General features: G+C 33.7%; 1 protein-coding gene across 3 annotated transcripts in view; it reads left to right on the top strand.

Annotated features, from left to right (window-relative positions):
• Zasp52 (Z band alternatively spliced PDZ-motif protein 52) overlaps positions 1–25,964 on the top strand; it is a 46,383-nt gene that overhangs the window by 7,159 nt on the left and 13,260 nt on the right. For all 3 annotated transcript variants that reach the window (XM_089252712.1, XM_089252711.1, XM_089252713.1), the window contains exons 2-10: positions 16,405–16,556; positions 16,759–16,876; positions 19,173–19,348; positions 20,390–20,499; positions 20,650–20,755; positions 22,159–22,244; positions 22,346–22,457; positions 22,573–22,687; positions 25,134–25,256. In XM_089252712.1, the coding sequence (XP_089108838.1) occupies positions 16,405–16,556; positions 16,759–16,876; positions 19,173–19,348; positions 20,390–20,499; positions 20,650–20,755; positions 22,159–22,244; positions 22,346–22,457; positions 22,573–22,687; positions 25,134–25,256 (1,098 nt within the window). The remainder of the gene's footprint in view (positions 1–16,404; positions 16,557–16,758; positions 16,877–19,172; positions 19,349–20,389; positions 20,500–20,649; positions 20,756–22,158; positions 22,245–22,345; positions 22,458–22,572; positions 22,688–25,133; positions 25,257–25,964) is intronic.

Genomic DNA, 25,964 nt, shown 5'->3' with positions numbered 1-25,964 from the left:
TAGGGACTCGGGGTTTCTGATAATAACAACCGAATGTGTGATGACTATATCAGAAAAAGTCTCATTTGCAAGTACAGTGAGCATACATATCGTTTGGTCGAACGGGATGTATGGTAAACGAGTGTTGGTAAAACGGGACAATAATTGGACACATAATTGGTTGCAAAATGTTCAAAATCGCTCCATTTTTTTTTTATTCTATTTTAAAATGGGACTTCTTTTTTACCTTTAAGCTAAAATGCTGCATTTTTTTTTATTAAGCCATTTTGAGCCGTTAGAATGGAACAGTTTAATGTGAATTACTAATCATGGTACTTTTCATAAGGTACGGTACGTTCCATACATTCCCTTGAGAAAATCTCTTGGAAAAATAAATTTGAATCTGGTCAACTACTAAACCACACATGTACCTCGTCCATATTCCTCTGCGGAACGTCTAACGAATTGGTACATGTGGGGATGTGTGTGTCCGTGTTGTGAGCCTAACGTGAAGTTTCTTTCTGTGTAATGCTTATTATAGTGCTGCCATCTGCCACGTATTTTTCGAACTATGAGTGAAGTGTAATGTTTGAGGATGTTACAGTCGTAGGCCTGTTGCTCTCTGTGGCGAGACTGAATCTGGTCAACTGAAAGAAACTAATCAAGAACTGAACGGAAAAGGTTTTTTTTGCCATACTCACACATTTGTCTTCACTATAGAAAGGATATGGAAAAAAGCAGTTTCACACGTACATGGATCGCAGCGAATATTTCGGACCAATTTTGACATTAAGCGCAGAAATGTTTGACAACAATGGAAGTGAAAGAAAACCCTTCTAGGCACATAGACCTGCAGCCTGATAACGATAACTTGCAGAAGAAAATGATATTAGTCTGTTCTATTCTTTGGAATATGACAAGAATACCCAAATGAAAACATTACCCGTAAGTAATTTTATCATTAATAAGCGAGACTGGGTATTCTTCCTTCAAAATACTAGTTCCGTATTCTGGCATCAAGTGATTCTTATGCATCATGTATGGTCTGTCGTGTAGTTATTCTTACAGAATAAAGCCTTAGATAGAAGAATTTCAAGTATAAATAATTATGTAAGATGTAAAATTATGACCTTTATTTGCTGGTTGAGGAAATACACGCCCAAGAGAAATATTCCATCAGGAACATTTTAGAGAGAATCTTGTAGCACGTCCAAAATTTTTTCGTCGTCATGAACATTTTTCCGATGGACTATTAGCAAATATTAACCGCACCTCGAGGGACCATTGCCATCGCTCATCATTATCATCATTATTATTATTGTTGTTGTGGTTGCTATTTTTTCCCAACAAGTAGCGTCGTAAATTAAGGGTTTTTCTACAGTGAGAACAACGCCCTGGCTTTCGGGAGAATAGAACGAGAGTGTTTTGTTTGCTAATTTTGTTAAATTAGACATGCAAATCGAAGAAAACAACACGTGGGCGTGGGATAATGCCGAGAAAAGCCTTGTTTAATGGCCGGCACCCGACTTCTCTCTTTTTCTTTCCGCTCCTGTTCTAACAATTAACGCAACAATAGCAATTAATAAATTAACGAACTAATTGCGCTTCGTACCCGGGGCAGGTAAAAAATAACGATGCCTATCATATTTAATGATTTATACGTGGAGACGAGAAAAACCTGTTCAAAGAATAATTTTTCGTATTTGATTTAGTGTGAGAATAGCACGCATATGAATGCGAAGTGGCTACGCCAGCGTTTTTCAACCGGTGCGCCCCATAAAATTGTATAGGATATTAACCACAATATTTTTAATCAAGTCCGAACTTAATGAGTTCCAGTTTTATAACAGTAAGTGTGCAAACCTGAATTAAGACCTCTATGATATTCAGGGCCGTAGCTAGCCATTATTGTGCAAGAATTTGAATTTAGGCCCCTTTTTGTCCCATTTTTGGGCCCCCTTCCAAGTGGGCCCTGTGCGGGTGCACCTGTTGCACCTGCCTACTTACGGTTAAGGCCCTGATGATATCGGTGTGGGAAGTGTCAGGCCCGTCATTTGGAGGTCCCCCCTGGCTTTTGAAAATACGCTAAAAATGGTACTAAAATGGTATATATATATATATATATATATATACCTACATTGAGTACATGTTGTTTGCCCCCCCCCCCCCCCGGAAAAAGTTGAAATGACGGCCCTGGGGTAAGTATTCAACTAACAATACACCGAATTCCAAATAATACTTTCCCTGAAAGGGCAAAGCACGTAAGCAACACAGTTGAACAGCCTAACTTTTAGCATTCAGTTGATTTATTTGCAAAGATATCCTGCGGTATGTTATACTTTATCGGCAATTCTAAAAACAACGAAGTGACCGGATATTTTCGATTTCATTTGTAATTGTTTCAATTTTGAAAACTTGCCTAGGGGTTCTGCATATTAATTAAAAAAGCGTAATATTTATCCGTTGTTAATTTCACAATTGTTCATAGGCGTTAACTTGTATTTGGCCCATGAGCCTAAGGCTATCTTAAGAGCACCTTGGACTCCCGGGCAAAGTGATTTTTCTGAGGGGGCCCCATATTTCCTGAGGCCATGTTTTTACTTTAGAAAATTACTACCAAATCTCATTTTCACGAGGCTCCTTCTGCACTTGAAGTCCCCCGGACGGTGCCTGGGTTGGCCTATGCTTCAAAACAGCACTGCATGAGCCTGAGCCCCAACGATTCTATAATTTGTGGTGATTCTATAATTTCCCTTGCCACATTTTACTGGCGAACCGTTGATCCTAGAGGCATACTTCCAGATAGAAAAAGTATCCAAATAACATGTAGATACGTCATTGATTGCAAAGGGTTGTATAGTTATCAAAATTAAAATGTTAACTTTTTATACAGATACCTTGTCCTCAAAAACCCAATTGCAAAGTTGCTGCAGTGTCTTTCCTGAGGCCAAAAAAAAAATATTCCACTTTTCTAAGTGCAAAATTCACTGATATATTTGATTTCAAAAATCGGAGAAAAGTTGGAAAAGAACGGCCTAGACGAAGTTAAGAAGTGTTGTACGTTAGTTTTTTGCTGATCGACTTTTCTCCGATTTTTTAATTCAAATATTTCAGTGGATATTGCACTTAGAAAAGTGGAAGTTTTTTTGTTGGCCTCAGGAGAGACTGTGCAACAACTGTGTAATACGGTTTTTGAGGGCAGGGTTTCGGTATAAAAGGTTAATATTTATATTTTAATAACCATTACCTCCGAGGGTCCTGAATTCTCAGTTGACACGTTTCACAATTGATACGTTCAAAAAAAAGGAGATCCTGTGTGCAATAAACATATGCATTTCTTCGTGTGAAGAGAAATAATAATATTTCAGATTCAATATCAGATTTTGAGAGATATCTGTTGAAATATTTCTTTCAAAATTTCATGCTCAAAAAAAACGTACAAAATTAGTTTAAAAAAATTTCTTTTCTTTTTACATCCTTAAATTTCTAAAGACAGATCAATCTATCAGCGATCAATCAAACGTTCAAAAATGAGGTACGAGCTCGAGATGTTATGGCTATCATGTAATGATTGAATATTACGTTTGTATAGGAAGAACTTGTTATGTTTGTGTGAACGCGGAAGTTTAATGATGAAGAGAGGAAACTAACTCTGTGCTTCGTTTCCGGTTGTGCATGTGTCACACTGTCTTCACACGTGAAAAATTTACATTGTAACAAATCTACAAACCATCACAGAGAAGAGTTTTGTCAACAACAATCGCTCGGCTGACTTTATTGGAGGATAGATTTCGAGTCTCTTGTCCTTGGTCGAAAGAAATAAAGAAAAATGTCTTTCTCTGGATGCAACAGACACTTTGATAGACGACTCTGACGCCGTCTCTCCCGAATCTTAATTGGTTTGATGCGTGAAAGAGTGGCGTACGTGACGCTTTTTTAGCCATGGGTACGATGATACATCAGTGATATGTTCCTGCAATCAATTTTTGATTAACCTTTTTGCTCTCTCTCTCTCTCTAGCCGTATTCAGATTGTCATAATTGTTTATTTTCCCTTATGATCTTTTCGTTTTATGATGTCAACCGAAAAATTCAGGAGGGAAATTTTTCCTGTTTATTTTCTGAACTCACCTATGTTTATAATAACCGGATCCTCACGTATACATTCCCCATGTGTTACGATGAATATAATAAATCCGGTTATTATGCATAATAACCGAGCATAGGCATTCGCAGAATTTTCTCAAGGGGTGGGGGGTTATGTTTTTTCTGCAAAATAACACTATAATCTCGGCTTGGGGGGGTTAGAATCCCCCCCCCCTTGCGTACGCCAATGTAACCGAGCATTTTAGGAAGTTTGATGAATTTCTAAAAATAAATCACTTCTACCGGCGATTATGCCTAGTACCCAAAGTCGTTGGTAAATTTAATGAGTACTAAAAAATTACCACTTTTACCGGGGATTATGCATATTTACGCAAGTCTCGCGTCGTTGGTAAACATGATAAATCGTACTACATGATATACTGTGCATCATAATTTGTACATGCATTGCATCATTATATCGGGTCGGGTACGATAATAAAATTTGTTATCATTATATCGGGTCGGGTACGATAATAAAATTTGTTATCATTGTATCGGGGTCCGACTATATTCATCACACATATTGACTCATTTGGAATTTTTTATATATTTATCAAATTCACCAATTACACTAGGGTATTATTCATAAACAATCACAGATAAAGGCGATAAATTTCAAGTATTTATCAAATTCACCAACAACACCTGGCTATTATGCATAACCACCGGTGAACGTGATAATTTTTTCAGTATTTATCAAATTTACCAACGATGCTTGGGTTGCAAATTCGCCGGTAAAAGTGATAAATTTACCAAACTTACTAAGTCGATTGGTAAGTGTGCAAAATAAATTGTTATTATGTATACAATAACCGATTTATACCACATTTGCCGTAACACATAATCTGCCCAGGGAACTTGATAGTGCAAGAAGACATCCATGCCTGAATCGGGATTCAAATCCAGACCTGCGCAACCAATGGCTTGCACGCTAACCACTTAACCACTCGATTGCCAGGCGGCGCATAGAGACAATTTTCCCTAAAAAACGTGATTTTAGAAAAATAAATTTGTTTAAAAAAAATTCTAAATTGAATTTCGAATCTCACACATTCGGGAAAAAAAATCGAGTCAAAAATTGATTTTCTGGAGGATTATTAATTATTTTTTAATCCGCTGAAACCACTATCGATTTCAAAGTTACTTCTTGAGTAAGATGAGCTACAATTCGCTGAAAATATTTACAAAAAAAAAAAAAAAACGAAACTGATGAATACTTATACGTGTTCCTTAAAATAATTGCTTCAGAGTTCTAACAACGATCACTGAGTCATCAAGTCAACGAATTTCGTAATAATCTGGAGGGGAGATTAGAAAACATCTTGATAAAATTTTTTCAAATATTCATTCTCTGAAATTTCTTGCGATCGAAATCCTATTTTGTTTGATTCAAATACAAAAAATTCCACGTGAGAAAGATTCCATCACAAAAGGTTCCGCAAACGAACATGAGGGTTCGTGGAATTTTTTTCCCATCGCCTTGTACTCATCGTTTAACGATGACGAGACGAATCATGCTCATAAAATACACATAAATGTTCATCGTGACATACAGATACCTTGACCGAGATCTGATTGAAGTGAAATGCAGTGTTTTATACAGTGGATACCCGTTATCACTGTTTTGAAAATTCAAAGGCCGACAATTTCAGTTGATGATAATCGTTTTATTGCGAATGAGTAAAAAAACGTATATATTTTTTATATCACTGCTGAAGATTATAGGTAAAACTGCGAACTTCCATTTCATTTTGGAACGGTCTTGAAATCATTTCCAATCACGTACGTTTTCCCTGTTCTACCCTTTGCATGATTTGATAGTAAAATGACCTTATCTTCTAATCAAACGGGAATCTACTGATTAAATGAAATTACTGGAATTTAAATTCAAAATCTTTCAATGATCATAAATACACGTGTTAGCTATTTCCACTCTGATTGCGTTATCAAATTAATTAAAAAAACAAATTAATGGGGGGGGATAAATTTAGATTACAACAGATGTAAAATTAGCATCGTTTTGATCTGTCAATGTGCAATATTTTACATATCTTTAATATAAATTTCTCAGAAATCCCTTGTTTGGCTAATCAGAACTCATTATATGCATGTATTTCACGTAAAATGTTGACTGTCGAAATACTTTGACAAAACTATCAAATATTTGCCAAAAAAATTACCCTGATTCATCACCGTTTCTAAGAAAGTTCTCAATGGAAATGAGTTTTTTTCATGTTCTAATGAATAGGGGTTTATGAATATGAACTTTCAAGAAATGAATGACATCAAGTTTGAACTGGAAAATATGAAGAAACAACAGTTGTATATAAAAAGAGAACAAGAGAAAGGACAAATTATTAGTGATGCCTGTTGATGAAAAATAATTGTGGTCTTAGTCACATTAATTAAATACTGATGAATTTTTATTTTTGTGCTCTTGATGGAAAAGGAAAGCTGTAACAAATAATTGTTATGTTAGTTTTCAGTTATTTCACGAGAAAATATTTTGATATACAGTAAAATTAGTTTTTAATTTAATTGAATTACTCTTGTACTCATTACATTATTTTAATTTATCCTCCTTTGTCACTCTGTAAACGATAAAATTCACAATGATGTAAGACTCGAGAAGATTGAGGCATTTTTTTGCATGTAACCACATGAATTATTGATTATTCTCATATTCAAATTCAGTTATATAACCAATACAAATACAATGCCACAAAAGGCAAAATGCTCAACTAGGTGACTGAAAAATAGATGCCCATAACAAATATGGATGTCATAGATTACTGAAATACAGCAACCCAATTAAAAATAATCACAGTAATTTGATAATTTTCTGCACACGAGGGCCGATTAGACGGGGATCTACAATTAATTGCCGGTTCCGAACGGCAGCCATTTTTTATATTAATTGAGAGGTTGGTGCACTAACCTCTTGAAGCGGGGCTCCCTGCGGTAGTAATATTTTTCTGTGGTCATGTCGCCGTTTCTGTTGTACCCCTGTGTTAGAGAAGTTTCTGACAAGGACGAACCGGGTATCGAACTCGCGACACTTCTAAACATCCTTTGGTACTTCCAGGCGAGTATCTTATTGACCTGGGTTACCGTGTCCTTGATCACAGCATAAATGCTGAACTTTTAGCGGTATAGCACTCAGAAAGTTTATTTTTCTGGCTTGATGCCGTATTCCCAGAATGATTTTCGTGATGCACGTCAAAAATCTTGAATATGCTTTTCTCACGCACAAATAAATTCACTTTTTTTTTCCCTCGATTGAATGAGCATCACATGAAAAACAATCTGATGTCACGTGATGTTGATACTGAAATGAGTTCAATGATTTCGGTGTCACGGTATTAATCACAATTGAGGTTACGAATAGGGTGGATGTATTTGTCCCTTTATAATCCGAAAAATGCTATTTATTTTTCTGACTTCAATACAGCAAAGCAAAGGTCAATGTGAATAGGAATCATCTGTGAAATATACGATTTTAATACGGGGAAATGCTTATAATCAAAGAAAAACACTTGTCACGGGAGAATGAGAAATAGTAGGCCTACATAACACTTTACCACCAAATCATCATATAATTTAAAAATATGTTATAATATCCATTTCTTCTCACCTCCTGCGTATTATATAATAGACATAATTACAAAATAAGATATTTTCTTTTTCTGATATTAGCAATAAATAAAATGCTAAACTGATTGGGATAATGGCATTGGTATCAAAGTTTGGAATGTGGTTGGTATCTATTAATTTTTGGTTGCTACATTCACATTGTATATATGGACCCCCATATTTATTAAAGAAATTTTTTAATAATATTTCTTTGTATTTATTTCTTCCGGTTTTCAGGTTGGTTTATTTATTTATTTTTATTTTTTTTGAGTCACCTGTGCTAGATAATTTACTTGTTGTGGCCTTGGTTTTTGTATTTGTATTAAAATTTTAGATTTTTGTAACCGTTTATTGTGTTTTTCATGAAAAAGTAAGCTTCCTGAATACGCAGTGTAGATTTTGAATAAACTTTATGTTTCGTATTTTCCGTTTTTTTTTAATGTATAATCAAATTCGACACTTTCTATAAATATTTACAGTTATAAACTGAATTTCTTTCTTATTGTGTTCTTTTAAAAATAGAATGCAGGACAAACACTGATGTTTAACTCGAAATTAAAATTTAATTCTAGCATAACAGGCGAAATATATGTGCACGTTTCCGCTTTATGAATGGGATATTGCGTTAGTGTAAAACTCAAAGAGAAAGTGAAACTGCAGAGCAGAGTTCTTAACAAGGGGTCCACGTTCCTTGGGTGTTCTTGCAGCGCTTTTATGGGGTTCGTGATAAGGAAACAGTTGGGGGGTGCATAAATTAATTGTTTTTACGTTGCTATATAGATATACTGAACATTGGTAAAGGGGGTCTGCGGTCTTCATTTTATTGACACGGGGGGTCCATAGACTTTATCTAATTGGCATGGGCTCATGGAACACAAAAGGTTAAGAACCCCTGCTGTAAAGAGAGGATTTTTCTCATCCCACAGTTATATCCAATTGATATCCAGAAAGCATTTTTGATCTAAGTAGAGGGTCAGATTTGAAGAAATTACTTATGTACGAGTATGAGTTGCTAATTTTTACTAATTTATCTGTATTACTGTATATGATTGAACATAAAAACTATTTTTCTTGCTTTTATTATTTGCAAAAGCTTTGGATCTAAATCTCCGCCCTACTTATATTCACGAAAAGTGTTCTCTAATTATGAAGTGGAAAAAAATGGTTTTGGTATTATGTTACCGCTAAAGTGCAGAAATCAGTTATTCTACAGATTATCTAGGTATCAAATCAGTTAATCTGCAGATTAGCTAGCGAATGTGCCCATTAACGGCTTCCGAGCTTTAGCGGTAACATATACACTATATTGCCAAAAGTCTGTCCTTTTCGAAGTTTAGCCATTTTTTAGAATTTCTAGAAAAATAATGGACAAATCGGTGTCTGAAATTTTGGTCATATCAACCTTATGCTTGAATTCAAAATTTTCAGTGAAAATTGTCACGAATGCATTTAGGTGACCGACAAAGAATTAAATAGGGAAAAAAAAGTTTTTGATAAACCCTGTATCAAAAAAAGCTGCGAATGACTTGCAACTTTAAAAAAATATTTGAGCAATAACTTTGTGCTACATCTGTGTGAATTTTTGTGAGAATAGCACGTATATTCGCGAAAATATAAATCTTTTCTATAAAAATTCCAATTTTCATCGCACATTTTTTGCTTATAAAATATGCGAGGTTTTCAACCAATTTTCATAAATGTAACAGGAAACGTGAAGCTATACATGAGACATATTTATGAAAATTTAAAATGCGATAAATCATCATTGAATGAGATATGAGTATTCTTAATAAATGCTTATTGATTGCACATGCGCAAAAAATATAAATTTTAATTTTTCATAATTTGATTACCAGATAAATAGTGCAAATTATATGAAAATTTCAGCTGAATGTAATAAAAATTCACAAAAATATACTCGATATCGTGAGCTGTAATTTCGAAACTTGCTGAAAGTAATTGAATAATGAGATTTCAAGCAAATTGGTGTACGATTATTTTTTTGCTGTTATATGATTATTTCGAGAATAAGCCATAGCATTATGCGATTGAGCGTACACGCGTGTCTGAAGAGAAGTGTTTCCGCGTAACACGCATGTATGATGTCAAAATGATCAAACTGAAGTTAAAAATGAAATAACAGCAAATAATCGTATATCAATTTATGGAAAATCTTTCATTATTCAGTTACTTTCTGCAAGTTCGAAATTACAGCTTTTAATATCGCATATATCTTTCTAAATTTTCATGACATTCAACTGGAATTTTCATATAAGTTGCACTATATTGGCATTCATACATTGCACTATATTGGCATTCATACATTGCACTATATTGGCATTCATACATTGCACTATATTGGCATTCATACATTGCACTATATTGGCATTCATACATTGCACTATATTGGCATTCATACATTGCACTATATTGGCATTCATACATTGCACTATATTGGCATTCATACATTGCACTATATTGGCATTCATACATTGCACTATCTGGCAATCGACTTTTGAAAAATAAAAATTAATATTTTTTGCGCATGCGCAATTAACAATCCTTTAAAAATACTCATATCTAATTGAATAATAATTTTTCACGTTTTAAATTTCTATACAGTATGTCTCATGTACAGCGTCGTGTTTTTGTAACTTTAGTGAAAATTGATTGAAAACGTCGCATGCTATAAACAAAAAACATGCTATGAAAATTAGAATTTTTACAAAAAAAAATTATATCATTATTTCATGAAAACATTTATTGCTCAACATTTTTCTAGAAATTCAAGAAAATTCTTCTAAACTCCAAAAAGGACACAGACATTTGGCAATATAGTGCAGAAGTGGATTAAGGTAGGTTTATGCCCCGGAAGCAGAAGAAAATATTGGACCCATTAAATTGGACAAAGTGCAAAGTAGAGGTTTTTCGAGGCCTTTCAAAAGTCGGGGCCCAGGGCGCGCGCTGGTAAAATCCGCCCCGATATAGTGTATCTGAATATGTGCCTCAAGCGCTAATTTACTGCTCTTGTTGTGACGCATGAAAGTTAATAACTGTAACATTAATTTGTAGAAGTTCATATTCATCGTGATAAGATGATTTCTTAGGAGATAAGATCAAGATTTCACTGAAAATGAAGGAAAAAGAAATCCGTGCGAAATTTAAAAGATGACAAAAAAAAACTTTTGGCAGTTTGCCTTGTGATTCTCCGCAGTAATTTTAGCACACTCATTCTGTCTTTCTCGAGTTGAAAAGTTAAGCCATAAAAACAACCGTATCCAGGTTTTTTGATTATTTAATCTGTGACAACAATTCTATTTTGCTTTGAAGACTTAATAATTTAATGGTCGACTTCAACACACATATTTTTTTTGTTTTGCTAAAATCTCGTAAAAAAGTTTTGAAAAGGTAATTTAGCCGCATAAATTATTTCTTTAACTGATATTTAGTGTTTTTAAAATATATCAAATATAATCTGTTTTTAACTTATCTAGTTTCGTTAAATGTTTAGTTAAAAAATATGAATTTTAATGATGAGAAAGAGAAATTTACAAGCGATGTCATACACTCTATAGAATGACCAAAATTTGTGGAATCGTGTAAATAAATACCGGAATATTTGATTTCTTATTTTAATTTAAAATTCGTGACTTGAAATATGCTTCTTTATTAAATACATAACATAAATTTATAAAGTAAACAATAATAACTATATTAAATATAAAATGTATAATTAAATAATTTAATTGATAACTTATACAAAAATAATTAATATTTATTAATAATGTGTACCATTATATCTATTATTAGTAATAATAATATACACTGTAATTAGTAATTTACAAAAAAACAAACGAATCAAACTATATTATAAAGAAGGTGTCTTCAACCTTTTAGACGCGGTTGGCCAAATTAAAACTCATGCAATTTAGTGCCATCTTAATAGGAATGGGGGGGGGGGGGGAATGGGGTCCCGAGTTAAACAGGGACAAAAATAAGACTTTTATTCATTCTGAAATATTTTCTTTTATTAATTATCAATTTTTATCGGTTCTGAAATAATTTTTTTCACTTATTTCGAATTTTTTTTGATTAATTACTCATTCAATTAATTCTGAGATTAATTTTAATCTGAAATCACTTTGAATTATTCTGTAATTATTTATTTCAATAATTCTGATATTATTTTCCTTCTCATATCTTAAAATAATTTATTTTAATAATTATGAAATTATTCTTTTATTGATTGTGAAATAATTTCTGTCAGAAATTACGAAATTATTTCTCTCATTGATTTATAAGTTTTTTTTCATTTATTTTGAAATTATTTGATTCGAAAACTCTAAAATTGTTTCTTTCGTTAACTCTGAATTTTCATCAATTTGTTACAGAATTATTTCTTTCGTTAATTCCAAAATCATTTCTTTAATTAATTCCAAAATCATTTCTTTAATTAATTCCAGAATAAATCTTTTTTAAATCTCCCCCTTTCACGTTTTTTTTTAATTTCTTTTTTCCGTCTTAGTTTGTTGATATTGTTCACTAATACGTATTCATTATAAACTTGCAATGTATCAACAGTATGGGTCTCTAGACACCTTGGCTGATTTGTTTTGTCTCATTTTGTATTTTATGTAACAAAATGAAACAATAAAGTGAATAAAGTAATATTTTCAACCATTTTCTGAAAATTATCGGTGGGCACGACAAAAATGCTCTGAGGAGCAAATGTGGCCCACGGACCATACGTTGAAGACCCTTGTTATAAGGGAATAAAGAAATGAGAATACGCAATATATCTTATACATACATACATACTGTATTACTAGTTATTATCGTAAACCACATGACTCTTTTTTTAAATAAATATATTCACAATTGGCGATATAATATAAAGGAATAAAAAAATTTCCCTTAAATTGTGAACAATATTTTGTGATGCATAGAATAAAAATTAGAATTTTTTTCGAAAAATTCATACTTCCCATATCTTCGAGCTCATAGAAATTCATAAGGTGCAAGGAATTAATAATCCAATAAGGATTATTTTTATTCAACTAGAAATTAATGATGGAAAAAAATTAATGAAGATTAACTGATACTTAAATAATACAAGACCGTGAGAATATGCGACTGCGATCTAAAAAATTTTCCACAAGCCCAATTTTTATGTTCCACAGACATCAATATTTAGTGTGAGAATTTTTTCAATTATTTCGTTATTATTTTATATATTTTTAAATCTTGTCTTTTATTTAATTTTTTTCATCCTCCTAGTAGTGTAATTTGCCTGTTGTGGCTATAGATTTAGTTGTTTTTTCTCAATGTGTGTGGTAATTTTTTTAGAACGCATAACCGGAAACGTATGTGCTATTTGGTATGACCCAAACCAGTCGAAGATATGCAGGTGCATGTGGGGTAACCTATATCTGTACCGATCCATGATGGATCGCAAGTCTAAACGAGTGGCACTGTTTACATGCCAGTATAAACGAACAGGTACTGGATCACGTCGTCTCAAAATGATTCCAGCAAGTAAGAATCCGGCCAAGAAATTCCGAGCGAACAAGAGTCTGTCTCTCTGGGATCTCTTCTTTTCCCACCCCCTCCAAAAAAACAGCGTCAGACGCGTCCATATTTGGAAGCCTGTCTAGAGCTTGTCCAATATTTAGTTACAGCCGCCATATTTATTTTTTATTTCATTTATTTTTATTTTTTTTCCCGCTACAACCCGCGCCACCTTCAACTAGGTTAGAAGCAGCTATTTTTGAAACCAAGAGAGTGCTGCTCTTCATTCCTAACTACTCTCGTGTCTCTCGTTCATTTTCTTAGACGAGAATTTTTTTTTTTTTTGTTTCTTAATTGCACGTTGTTCCGGTTTTTTTATCTTTTTTTTTTTGCCGGTAAATTTTTGTATCCTTCCTCGTCAGGCTTTTGCAAAGCTTACGCATAAAAACTTTCAAGAACTGTTCTATCTAGTCAAAAATTAATACCATTAATAAATTGATCTACAAGGTTTATATAACATGAAAAATTTAACTGTTCTTAATCAATTTTTTGGTGCTGATTTGAGATCTGACCGTAAAAAATGGCCATCCATCACGTTTAGTTTTTTTGTTATTTGGTATCATATATTTCAAAATCAGCATATTTGTATGTGTGAAGTGATACGAGATAACTAAAAAAAGGTAGTAAGGCCGGTGTTACACTATAAAAGTTTGGTTAAATCCCTCTTATAAAACTTAAAAAATCCAACCGATGAAACTCATAGGTTGCATTCGAGCAAATGCAACCGATAAGCTCATTGGTTGACTTTTTCGTATTTTTAAACTTTTATAGTGTAATCCCGGCCTAATACATGTTGTAGATATGAAAAAGATCTAAAAACATTATATAAAGACATTCTCTTTGCAATAAAATATGACTTATATAAGTAAAAACTATGTGTCGATCTGAAAGTAATATCCCTCTTGCTGCGCTTTGAAATGGCTTCACCATATTCTGCTCTTTTCTCTACATGTGGGATAGTAAAACCACAGCAGATAATCATAAAACAAAAGAGATTAGCCTTAGTGAGATATCTTCATTTCAGAAGAAAATAACATTCATCATAATTCTCTAGTTGATCCATCTGCATATTTCATTATGCACGCTGCATAGTGATTGGTGTGCCTACTACCACTGCTTCGCGGGATGCAGTCATCTGATGTTTCACTACCATCATTTCACATTGAACCTGGGCTGATGAAAAACTTGGTGAAGGCTATTGAAAAATCTGGCCCGTGTGTTTCTAGCACTTGAAAGAAAAATTTCCAAAATTAAGCGAATTAAATTTTCCTGAAAAAAGGAATCTTTATAAGTCCTCAAATAAGGAAACTAATGACTCTATAGAGTCATTTCGTTTTTACAGAGATTCTAATTACAAAAAAACTCGCTGCATATTTCAATTGTTCACATCTGTAATGAAGGGGTTTTTAGGGAAAAAATCACAAGAGGAAAATTATAAACGTCATCTTCAAAAATTGTTCCTTTTCAAAAAAATCTCGGATGCCGAATGTTTGTAGAAATAAATTTCCTGCATTCGCATTTGGACTTTTTCCCTGATAACTTGGAAACAGTCAGTGATTAACAAGGAGAAAGGTTCAACCAAGACATTCGAACTATGGAACAGCAGTATCAAGTCCCTTCAATGATGAGTGATTGCTGTTAGTTTTTGCAGAAAGTAAACGACAGGATGAACAAGAAGGAATAAATAAATAATTTGTATAAAATACTGAAAAAATATGCAGTATAAATTCGGTTTGTGCAAATACACATGTGTATTATATATTTATTTCAAAAAATTACTATCATGCATACAGAAAAAACTGTACGTGATGAAGATTTTCCACAACCGTATTTGAATTCAACATTCCAAAATATTAGTCTAAAAAACTTATTTCACTCATGTTATAGCAAAAAAGTAAAAAATTGTTGGTCGATGTAATTTGAGGTGGCGAGTTTGAGTAATCAGAGTCAAACTCTGATTACTCAGAACTCAAATGCACAACCACAGTTATGAAACGAACACAAACAAGTTCAACCAGGTCTAGAGCAAAACTTTTTTTTTTATTTTTACATAATACATCAAATTTTAGGATTATTTTATTCAATAAAATGAATTGGTAAGGTACTTGAAACCACTTTGAGGGTCAGACAAAAATCACTTTGCCCGAGAGCCCATGATGCTCTTTTATAAAGGGTCTCCTCTACCTCTTTACATGGTAAAAACTTTCTTATGTGGCAATAGTATTAAAAGTAGCATTTATCCATTGATTTGTAATATTTCAAATTTTTACTACATATATTTGATTTTGTATGTTATCTGAAAAGTCAGTACAAAATTTTATGTATCTCTAACACTCAATTTTTTGAAAATTTTCAGAAAAACACATTATAAAATAACAGGACATCAATGAAATTGAATAAACTTTGATTCAAAATAAAGGACAATTGTTCAGTTCATAAAATGACGAAAAAGATCTGAGGCCCATTCATAAACACTTGGGTTATAAAATTTTATTTACAAATTTATAAAATGGAATTTTTTGAATAAGATTGAGTCTCGAGATAAAATTGAAATTTTTTTCATCATTCTATAAACTGAACAGTTTTCTTTATTTTGAATAATTTTTTATTCAATTATATTTATTTCATGTAATTTCATCATGCACACACGCTGTTTTCAATGCATTTTTTTTGAAAATTTGTAAAAAAAGTCAAGTATTGGAGACATGTAAAAAATATATATATATTGTACTCGCATAGGATAACACACACACACAATTAAATACAATATATGTGATAAAAATTTGAAATATATCAATGAATAAGTAATATTTATACATAAGAAAGTTTTTTACCATGTTAAAAGGTAGGAGACCCCTTAAGACGGCTCAGCTGAATTCCAAATACAAATACGAGGGCCACAACAGCAAAATGTCAACGAGGTGGATGAAAATGTCGCCCAGTGTGGATGTCAAATATATATATAAACTATATCTCAAAAATGCAGCAATTCCAAAAAAGAGCAAGTCCAGATCGAAATGTTTCACAATCGTTTACCTTCTTGATTTCGTTTGATGACTCAGTTCGTGATATTTTAAAGGTGAATCCCGGAAGTCTTGCGGACAGCGCAGGTCTCATTCCTGGAGATGCGATCCTGAAAATATGCGGGAGAAGCACAGATATCATGAGGCATAAAGAAGCACAAGACACCATTCTCAGGTCAGGGAACAATCTGGAGCTCGTGGTTCAGAGGTACCTATATTTTGACTGATTCATAATAGACCATCTCATCTTTATCGCAGTTTTATCGCAACTCACTTTTTCTGTATTTTAATTGAACATGTGATGATAATTTTTTTTAAATTAAACATTTATTTATTTACGAGAGTAAATAACTTTTTCCAGTTTTTTTTATGCTTCTCATTCATTTTTTATTTATATTTATTTTTATTAGAGGTGGGATTCGCGTGTGGAAGCCTACGATTACTCCAGTTGGGGATCTTCCTCCTCCTTCAATTACACCTCCATCACAGACCACGTTCACGAAAACATCGCTCGCTGCCAATAAACAGGTAACTATTATTGAATACCAGGTTTTCTTCGTGATATAGTAGATGCCGCTTATTAAAATCATGGATAACGTTATCATTCGGGTATGGTTTTCACTTTCACTTATGATCGAAATGGATCGATATTATAACATTGGGAAAAAACTCCATTACAGTTGTCAGGACTTCGGTTTATGTTATCAATTTTTTTCTAGAAAGTTTTATTCTTTTTGCGTATTTTGAAGCTAAGGTTGGACCAGACCGATTTTCTCCCCTATAATTTATCATTATCAGTCTGCTAGACCATACATGCCTAACCCGCGGGCCAAATTTGGCAGCAAGCTTTATCTAATGTGGCCCGCGACCTCAAACCTAATTTTGTAAAAATGAACTAAGCAGCATATTACCAGATCACTTAAGTGACCCGCGGTACAGTTCCCCATCACTTGCGTGGTCTGCGACACATTTACAGATCACTTAAGTGATCTGTGGTGCTCTTCCACATCACTCGAGTGGCCCACGGCACACTTCTAGATCACTTTGGTTACCTGTCACATATTTACAGTCGGCCCAAGTGACCCGCGGCACATTATCAGATCATTTGAACGATCATCTCAGTAATCACTTCAGTGAGCTGTGGCGCTGTTTCAATCACTTGAGTGGATTCTCGAGATCCCTTAAGTGACATCACTCAAGTGAGATAAAGTGAACTGGGAGCATGTCATATCACTAAAGGGGGCCAGCAGCACATTTCCAGATCACTTACGTGATCCGTGGCACATTTACAGATCAATGAAGTCCTCTGCGGTACTGTTTCACGTCACTTGAGTGGCCCGTGACACGTTTTCATAACAATGAAGCAGCCCGCACTCTCTTAAATGTCGAGCTTCCTTATGAGGTCAGAAGGCTCCATTATTGAGAAAAATTACAGTACCCATTTCACGATGGGGGCCATAATAGCCTATGATTTATGTACGTGTTCGTATGCATTTCGTTTGCAATTTCTTTCCAAGAGGGAAGGCATGTGTAAGGTAAAAAAAGTCCTTTTCTTAAGTTCATGGTCATTTTCTTTCACTAGACCACATTCACAGTTCCTCGACCGGAGCACTTTCACGAGGGAATGTGTGGAATGTTCCGTAAATTATAAAAAGTATCGTAATTTGTGATACACAAGACGGTTCCATTCGAACTCCTCACAATTTCTGAATAAAAAAAAGAATTTAAGTTCGAAGAAGGAAAGAAATCATGTTTTAGAACAATAGGGGAAAAATGTACGATTTAACATTTTGAAACTTGCAACATTCGTTGAAAATAGAAACGAATCGAATCTTACAACCAGCTTGTAAGCACATTGGCCGTAAAACTTAGTTGTGAGTTCGGATACAGTTGTCCATTGATTGTGTTGTAATCAGAAATCCTGATTCTCTATGTGATCACTCTAAGCGGCTTGCACCGAGCATTTAAAAGCTGAATTTATGTAATGTTTTGTCGTGATGCAATAACACGGATATTTACTTGTTCATTGTTAATTTTCTGGCGATATTTTAAAAAAAACAAAAAAAAAATTGTTTATTTTAAAAAAATAAGTAAAATATTGTGATCAAATAGCAGTTTTTATTTGCGATTTTTAAAAACTAAATTTCCTTTAGTTTATATACGCGTAGTTTATACTAACAAGGCTCTGTAAACAACCACAAAATTATATGGAATGAAATTTCTTCTATATATGTATATATTTCATACTTTCTTTTTAATAGCTAATGTTCTTTATTTCATACAAGAGAAACCACTGCATTCGCCTAAAGTTACTACATGGGCTGCGGTATGCGCCATGTGTGCTGACAAATTGTTCCAAAATTGTAACGTAACGTTCAGTAGTAATCGTTTCTCGCACGAAGAAGGGGCCGATAATGCCTCTGGCGCATACCACAGCCCATGCAGTAACTTTAGGCGAATGCAGTGGTTTCTCTTCACACAAATGAGGATTTTCGGAACTCCAAAAACTCCAGTTTTGTTTTTTGTTTTTTTCAAATTTTAAAAAGTTAAAAAAAACAACTAAATTTTCGAAATTTCTGTACAACATTCTTACAGTTTTGCTAATAAACGTACCGTTTACCGCATAATTCTATTGATCTTTGTTGTAGAGGTATTTAATTTTGAAATAAGGGCTTATTCGCTGATCACCCTGTATATTTCCTATCTTCTTTTTTACGCATTTTCCAATTCTTTATGAACAATTGAATACTTCCGAAAAACTACGTACTATGTGAATTTGTATTGCAAATGTCATACGTATTTTTGACGTTATTGGTATTCGCAGGAATTCAAACCTATAGGAAGTCAACACAACGTCGCTCCGAAACCATTTGCAAATTTGGGTGACGGTAAAGTGCTGGTCAACAAGCAGTATAACAGTCCAGCACCTCTGTATTCCATGAACAACATTGCCGAGACCTTATCTGCGCACACCGAGGTGTTGTCGACTGGAGCTAAAGGGTGAGTACCGTTAATTAATTCCGTAGGAGATTTTTTTTCATGAAACAAACTGTTTAGGATTTAAATAAACAAACCACATAGGGGCTCCTCAGTCCCGATTTTGTATATTCTGTTGGAAAGGGGAAATCGGCGAATTCAAAATTCATACATTTTTGACGAAATATACAGGAAAATGCTGCGAAATTTCCATACAAAAAAATATAGACACAATTAAATTTGAATGAACAAAAAAAATGTAATAAAAATTTCTTACAGAAAAAAAATTTAAATTGATGAAAGAAGTAATTTCAAAACCAATAAAAATTGAGACCTAATGAAAGAAATTGTTTGAGAACTGACTAATTCAGAATCGATGAATCAAAAATGAGAAAAATAATTAACAGATAAAATCTCTCAGCACCCATGAAAATTCAGAATAAATGAAAGAATACTTCCAAAATCAATGAAAATCCATAATCCATAAAAATTTAGAATAAATGTAAGAAATACTTCTAGAATTGATGTGTAAATTATGAATGAATAATAATTTTTGAAGAAATAATTGCAGACCTGATGAAAATTGAGAAAAAACAAAAACAAATGAAAAAAAACTTCCAGAATTGATGAAAAAATTCAGAATTCCAGAATTCATGAACATTCATGATTTAAGAAACAAATTATCATTACTGTAAGTGCAAGGCCCGCCAAAAATGCGGGACCTGGTGTGACCGCACCTGTCGCACACCTTTAAGGGCCTCCTCATGAAATGATAGATAGGTAGATAGATAGATAGCACCCATAAACTCGATGCAAATCGTTTACAATATAATTGTTCACTATTTTTTGTCAGCAACTGATGATTTGTATTAATAATAGAGAAACGAATGCATTTTGTGAAAGACGGTAGATGCATGAGGCTAATACAGGCTTGGTAATAGAAATACTTTTATCAATGTAATAATGTTGCATTGATTATATCAGTGTTTTTAATATGGCGTACTTCACATTATGCTTTTCCAAATGGCCTCGTATCTATCCATTCAACCCTTTTGCTATTGATAGGATTAATTTCATGAAGGAGTCGAACCCGGTGAATACACAGTCAGCTGTTTACAAGATGATCATGGAAGAAAATCATCATCCTGAGGAATTCAACCATGTTGACAATAGAGGTGAGTGAGATCTGCTCAGAGTAAATTTCTCGTCCTTCAACTTCCCTTTTTAACACCTTTGCACATACTCTGTATTATTATTATTTAAACAAACTTCATTTCCGACTGGCTGAAATTTTACTATTTTAATTTGTTTTACTTTCATTGCAGAACCAGCAGTGACGAAACACGTATCGGCACCGATCATGAAGCCTGCGTCTTCTGTCGACAAGGAGAACGATCCTAATGCTTGTGTCGAATGCGGGAAGACCATCATGTTAGTTTTGAACCTTAGTTTGAAAAAAAATAATTCATTATTCAGGGATTATTTTTTAATTATCAAATTAGAATGACCTACTCAGATTTTTAATATCATTGTTTCTAATTTATTATTTTATCATTATGGAATGAATTAAAATTCTACATTCAGCAATGAAGCAACGGTAAATGTCGTTATATATATGATCAGCACATCACAAACTATTTTCTACCCAGTAACTTCACATGCTATTGCACTCTACAGGGTCGAGCCAACGAGCTAAAACAATAAATCCGCTTATAATTACGTATGTATTTGAAGTTTGCTTTCGTTGATCTTGATATGCGCCATGTTTGCTGAGAGGCGTACGCATTTGTTTATGGCGCGGGTGGTTTATCATTTTGGCTCAAATGTGTAAAGGCTGAAGCGAAAGTTCAATTTTAAGCACGAAACAGTTTGATAGAGTAACAGATTATCAATTAGAGAGATAAATGGATTTTTCTTCATCCCAAAATATCAAAGAAACAGATATTTTCCTTTGCTTTATTTGGATTTAGATTATCAAGGAAATGCCTTGATATCTTGTGCTGAGAAAAAAAAAATCTGTCTCTCTGTACCGACCCACCTGAGGGCCATTTGCTGAAGTTGAAAGGGGATACAAATGCCTCTATTTCTCACGGCACAGCGTGTGAAATAAGGAGGGCAGAGTCGTGTTTCCAGTGGTGTAGATGGTAGCATGCTTGCCCGGTTTGCGAGATAGACTGGGTTTGAGTCCCGGTGGAGACCAGATGACTTTTCTTTCCGGGTTCATCTCGAGATATAACATCCAGAAAATAAATATCTATATCCTTGAGATCACCAAATATTTTCTCTCTCCGAACTTCCATTCGCTTGCACCTCCAAGAGTCTATGCTAACCACAATTATTTATGTATTATTTATCCATGTGTTGCTCAGAGCCGCAACTAGATACTTGATCAGCCGAGGCAGGCATGCATTTTGCCGAGTTCCCTGTAATGTCTTTGGTCCGTTACCGAGGCACCAGACCCGACGTCACTTGTCCAAGTAGCGGCCCTGGTGGTGCTGGACTGAATGAATGAATGAACGCCAGAACTTTGCTACTGTAGTTATCCCGTGGTGGTGCTGGACTATCATCATGAAATTTTGTTTTTTTCCTCCTCATTCTTCAATAATTTTATATTTCTCTTCGATTCTTAAATATTATAATTATTCTCAAGAATTAGAGTTGACGATGACAGTTTTGATGACAAAAACAACTCAAAAGTAAAACATGATCTTCATTGTAGGAAAACAAAATATTCAATAACTTAAATACTTAGAGAACATTGTCAAGACTGTGGGAACTGTAGTTTGAAAAAATGTTCCTGGGTCTAAGATCACTTTTTTTTCTATTTTACTTAGCGGTGTTTTCGTCAGAATCAAGGACAAGTCAATGCACCCCGACTGCTTCAGATGCAGCACATGTGGCACTTCACTAAAGAATATCGGTAACGTGACGATGTGTTCCACGCAAAATAACGAAATGAAATTAGCATCTCTGAGAATTTTTTTTTTTTCTATTTTATACGAAATTAATTTTACATTTCAGGATACTTCAACGTCAACGATAAACTATACTGCGACATGCATGCCAAATCTGCCGCTAAAGTCGCCGCAAGTACACCCATTTATGAACCAATGACCATGAGTCACATGGGCCCGTAAGTATATAAGTTATGAAAGTTTAAACAACACGTACATTACACAAGGAATACTTTATATATTAACTAAACCATGAAGCTTTTCTTGTACTAATATTTTTTTTCTTCTATTCAGGGCACCGGAGAAGTCACCATTGACTCTTATCACAAGCCCAACGCCTCAAACTCCCATCTCTAGTGGACCATTGTCTCCTTCTGCCTACCGTAGCGTCTCTCCAACACCTTTCCATGTACGTTTTACAAATACTCATACTCTCATATAATTACGTCATTTTAATTATATTAATTCAACTTCAACTAGTTTATCATTATTATCATCATCATCATCATCATCATACAAATACCACAATATGAGAAAAGAGAGAAAAAATTATCGACGGATCAAAAAAGATCAACCGCTTTGGTAATTGGACAAAAACAATGAATGGAAAAAAATTTAAAATATATAATACTGAATACATAGGGAAGTTATGGCAGCAGAGGAGTGCAATTTGGTAACAAATTCACAAACTGAATCAAATAAAATTTTAAACATTATTTGGTATGTTAGAAAAAAAAGGAAAACAAGATATATGTAACAAGGTAAAAAAAAATGTGATTCACACACACACACAATAGAAAATACGTTTATCACGGCCGATAGTAAACACTAAAGGCGACTGTATAAGGATGTAGAGGCTTTATATAGTGGATATAGCATATAGCCCTTATATAGTGTATATAGCATATAGCCCTTATATAGTGTATATAGCATATAGCCCTTATATAGTGGATATAGCATATATAGCCCTTATATAGTGGATATAGCATATAGCCCTTATATAGTGGATATAGTAAACACGTAACTAAACCCTTCAAGTGACGTTGACGATATATCTCGCCTGCTTAAAAGTTCCCTTATTCTAGCATTGACAAGCCCAGATATTTTGTAAAGTTGATTTCTCAATATGGGACCCTTTTCTCTATACGCCTTACTATTTCCAGCAGTCTCCTACCGATCTGCAGCAATCGGAAGGGACCCTACTTAGGCATTTATGGGGGGGGGGGGAGGGAGGTCAGGGATTTCTGATAGGCCGCTTATATATACAGGCTAATGTCACTAATTATCTAACAGTTTAAATTTTTTTGCGTGGTGTCAAAGGATTCGGATTGAATCTTTACTTCGCCATTCCCATTCGATCGATATTCTTTGATAAGTAAAAATCTTTGTTAATCCATCAAATTATGTTTGATCAATCAGAATACAATTTAAAATAATTACGAATACAAATACTACACAAAGGCTACAACAGGTAAGTTGCCCAACCATGTGGCTGAAAAACGATGTCCATAAAAAATCCGGATGTCAACTTTAACTAAACTACAGTAACCCAATGTATAGGCATACACAAACGAAAAAAACTAATAATTAATACTATATAATAAATACACTGCCCATAAAAAAGAATATGGTCGTCTTATCTAAGTATGGATAGCTCTTCTTGATTTATCTCAATTACACACACACACACACAGCACATACTTCCAGGGTATGAAAAATCATATATTTTTGATTAAAATGAACTGATTGCTTATTAACTAAAACAAATCTTGTTGATCATCAAGAATGCATATTTTCATATCACCTACCTGCTTTTTTTCACCTAATATCTCAAATTTAATTCAGCATTAATGAATAAGCTAATAAACGAACAATAAACAAATGATTTAGAAGCAAGAAATATGAACAATAAAACTGTGTGCTTATGTAGCATGAATGTTCATTGATCCCTAATTAACTTGTCAAGAAAAGTGCTTTTATTTAACCCCCCCCCCCTCCTAAAGTGAATGCCTGGTGGCAATTCAGTAGCACATATGGTGCAGATTTCTCGATTCACTCGATGTACAACCAAAGAGTCATTCAGCATCACAACTAAATGAAAAACATTTCTTTGATAAGATTGTTTCTTGCACCATTGATAGATGCATTTATTGTGGTGTGTTTCCGACTTGTGAATGATGTTGCTCTAATTAAAAGTTTTATTCTTTCACAGATTAATGAGTTTTGGTAAAAAAACGAGCAGACTCACTCTAAATTTTATTGCGAAAAGTAGTGTCTAGCGTTTAACAATATTTATATTGGTATAACATCTGTCATTATTTTTAACCAGCAATTAGGGCATAGAATTCAAGGCTTTGTAAAAAAAATACTTTCTGTGTTTTAATCAGTGGAACCATAGTGCCACATTGTAATGTATTGAAAATACTTGGTGCAATTTAGCTAAGAGCTAAGTTTAACTCCGTATATTTTTGTGAAATTGTTTCCATGTAAAAAATCTAGAAATAATAGAAAAACTATCTTTCTGCACTGTATCTAGGGATTAAGTTCAAGCCTATATTTACCCCAAAGATTTTCTATCCTACTTCTTTTAATCACGAAGTTAACCACATATCGATAACATGCATATCATACCAGGTTACTTTTACTTCAATATCATCGAAGTTATGTGAAGGTAAAACGAAATTATAAAATTTTGGGATACAAATCAATGATTAGAAAAAAAAAATCAAGTTATTTAAATCAAGCTGATTTAAATCGGCGTACCCTGCATACTTCTAATATTTTTCTTTGCTTGAGAGATTTTTCAATTTGTAAGAAGATTAATTTTTTTCTTTCATGGTTTTTCCTTTCTTTAGAAAGGTGGTGAAATTCATCACGTCGAGGCTCCAATCAGTCCTCAGAACATCACATCTCCACCAGTGTTCAAGCAGAGCTCTGTCGCTGCCCCTCCACCTCCTTTCACTACACCAACTTACAAAGTAAGTCTAATACTTGTCCAGAAATTTCAGCTTTAACTAATACCTTTTCGAAAGAAATATTAAGGATGAAAAGTATCCTTTTCCAGCTAGAGGTCATTCAATTTTTTTTTATTACATTGGGAAAATAATTTAGAATAGTATAAATAGTCACATGCATAGGCGTACGCAGAATTTTCTCAAGGGGGGGGGGTTACGTTTTTTTCTGCAAAATAGCACTATAATCTCGGCTTGGCCCCCCCCCCCCTCTTGTGTACGCCAATGGTCACATGTAAAAAAAATGCTTGAAAATTTCTTTTTTTACACACACACACATGTAGTTTCCCTAAAATAAGTATTGTATGAGGGTTTTGTGCAAGATATTATGTCAAATCTGTGCTGAAAATGTTATATATACAACACTGTTTTACCATTGTTATAAGTTTGGTTAGGGGTAAAAAGCAACAGAGCTGACATTTTAGTAACATTGAATTTTATTTTGTCAATGACAGAAATTTTGTAGAAATAAAATAATAATCTGTAATATCATTCACTATCCTGCCTTTGTCAGAATCTTGTCTTATTTCAATTTCAAATGCCGGCCTACTCAAAATCATGTTGTAGAATTCAACATTGTCTATTACGAAACCACACATGCACCTCGTCCACATTGCTCTGTGGAATTTCTAACGAATTGGTACATGTTGGAATGTGCGTGCACGTGTTGTGAAC

This window comes from Pholcus phalangioides, unplaced genomic scaffold (genome assembly GCF_987345545.1).
Source record: "Pholcus phalangioides strain wild (caught in Gottingen) unplaced genomic scaffold, Ppha-v1.0 ptg000030l_1, whole genome shotgun sequence".
Taxonomy (NCBI): Eukaryota; Metazoa; Arthropoda; class Arachnida; order Araneae; family Pholcidae; genus Pholcus; species Pholcus phalangioides.
This window is presented reverse-complemented; position numbering and strand designations above follow the sequence as displayed.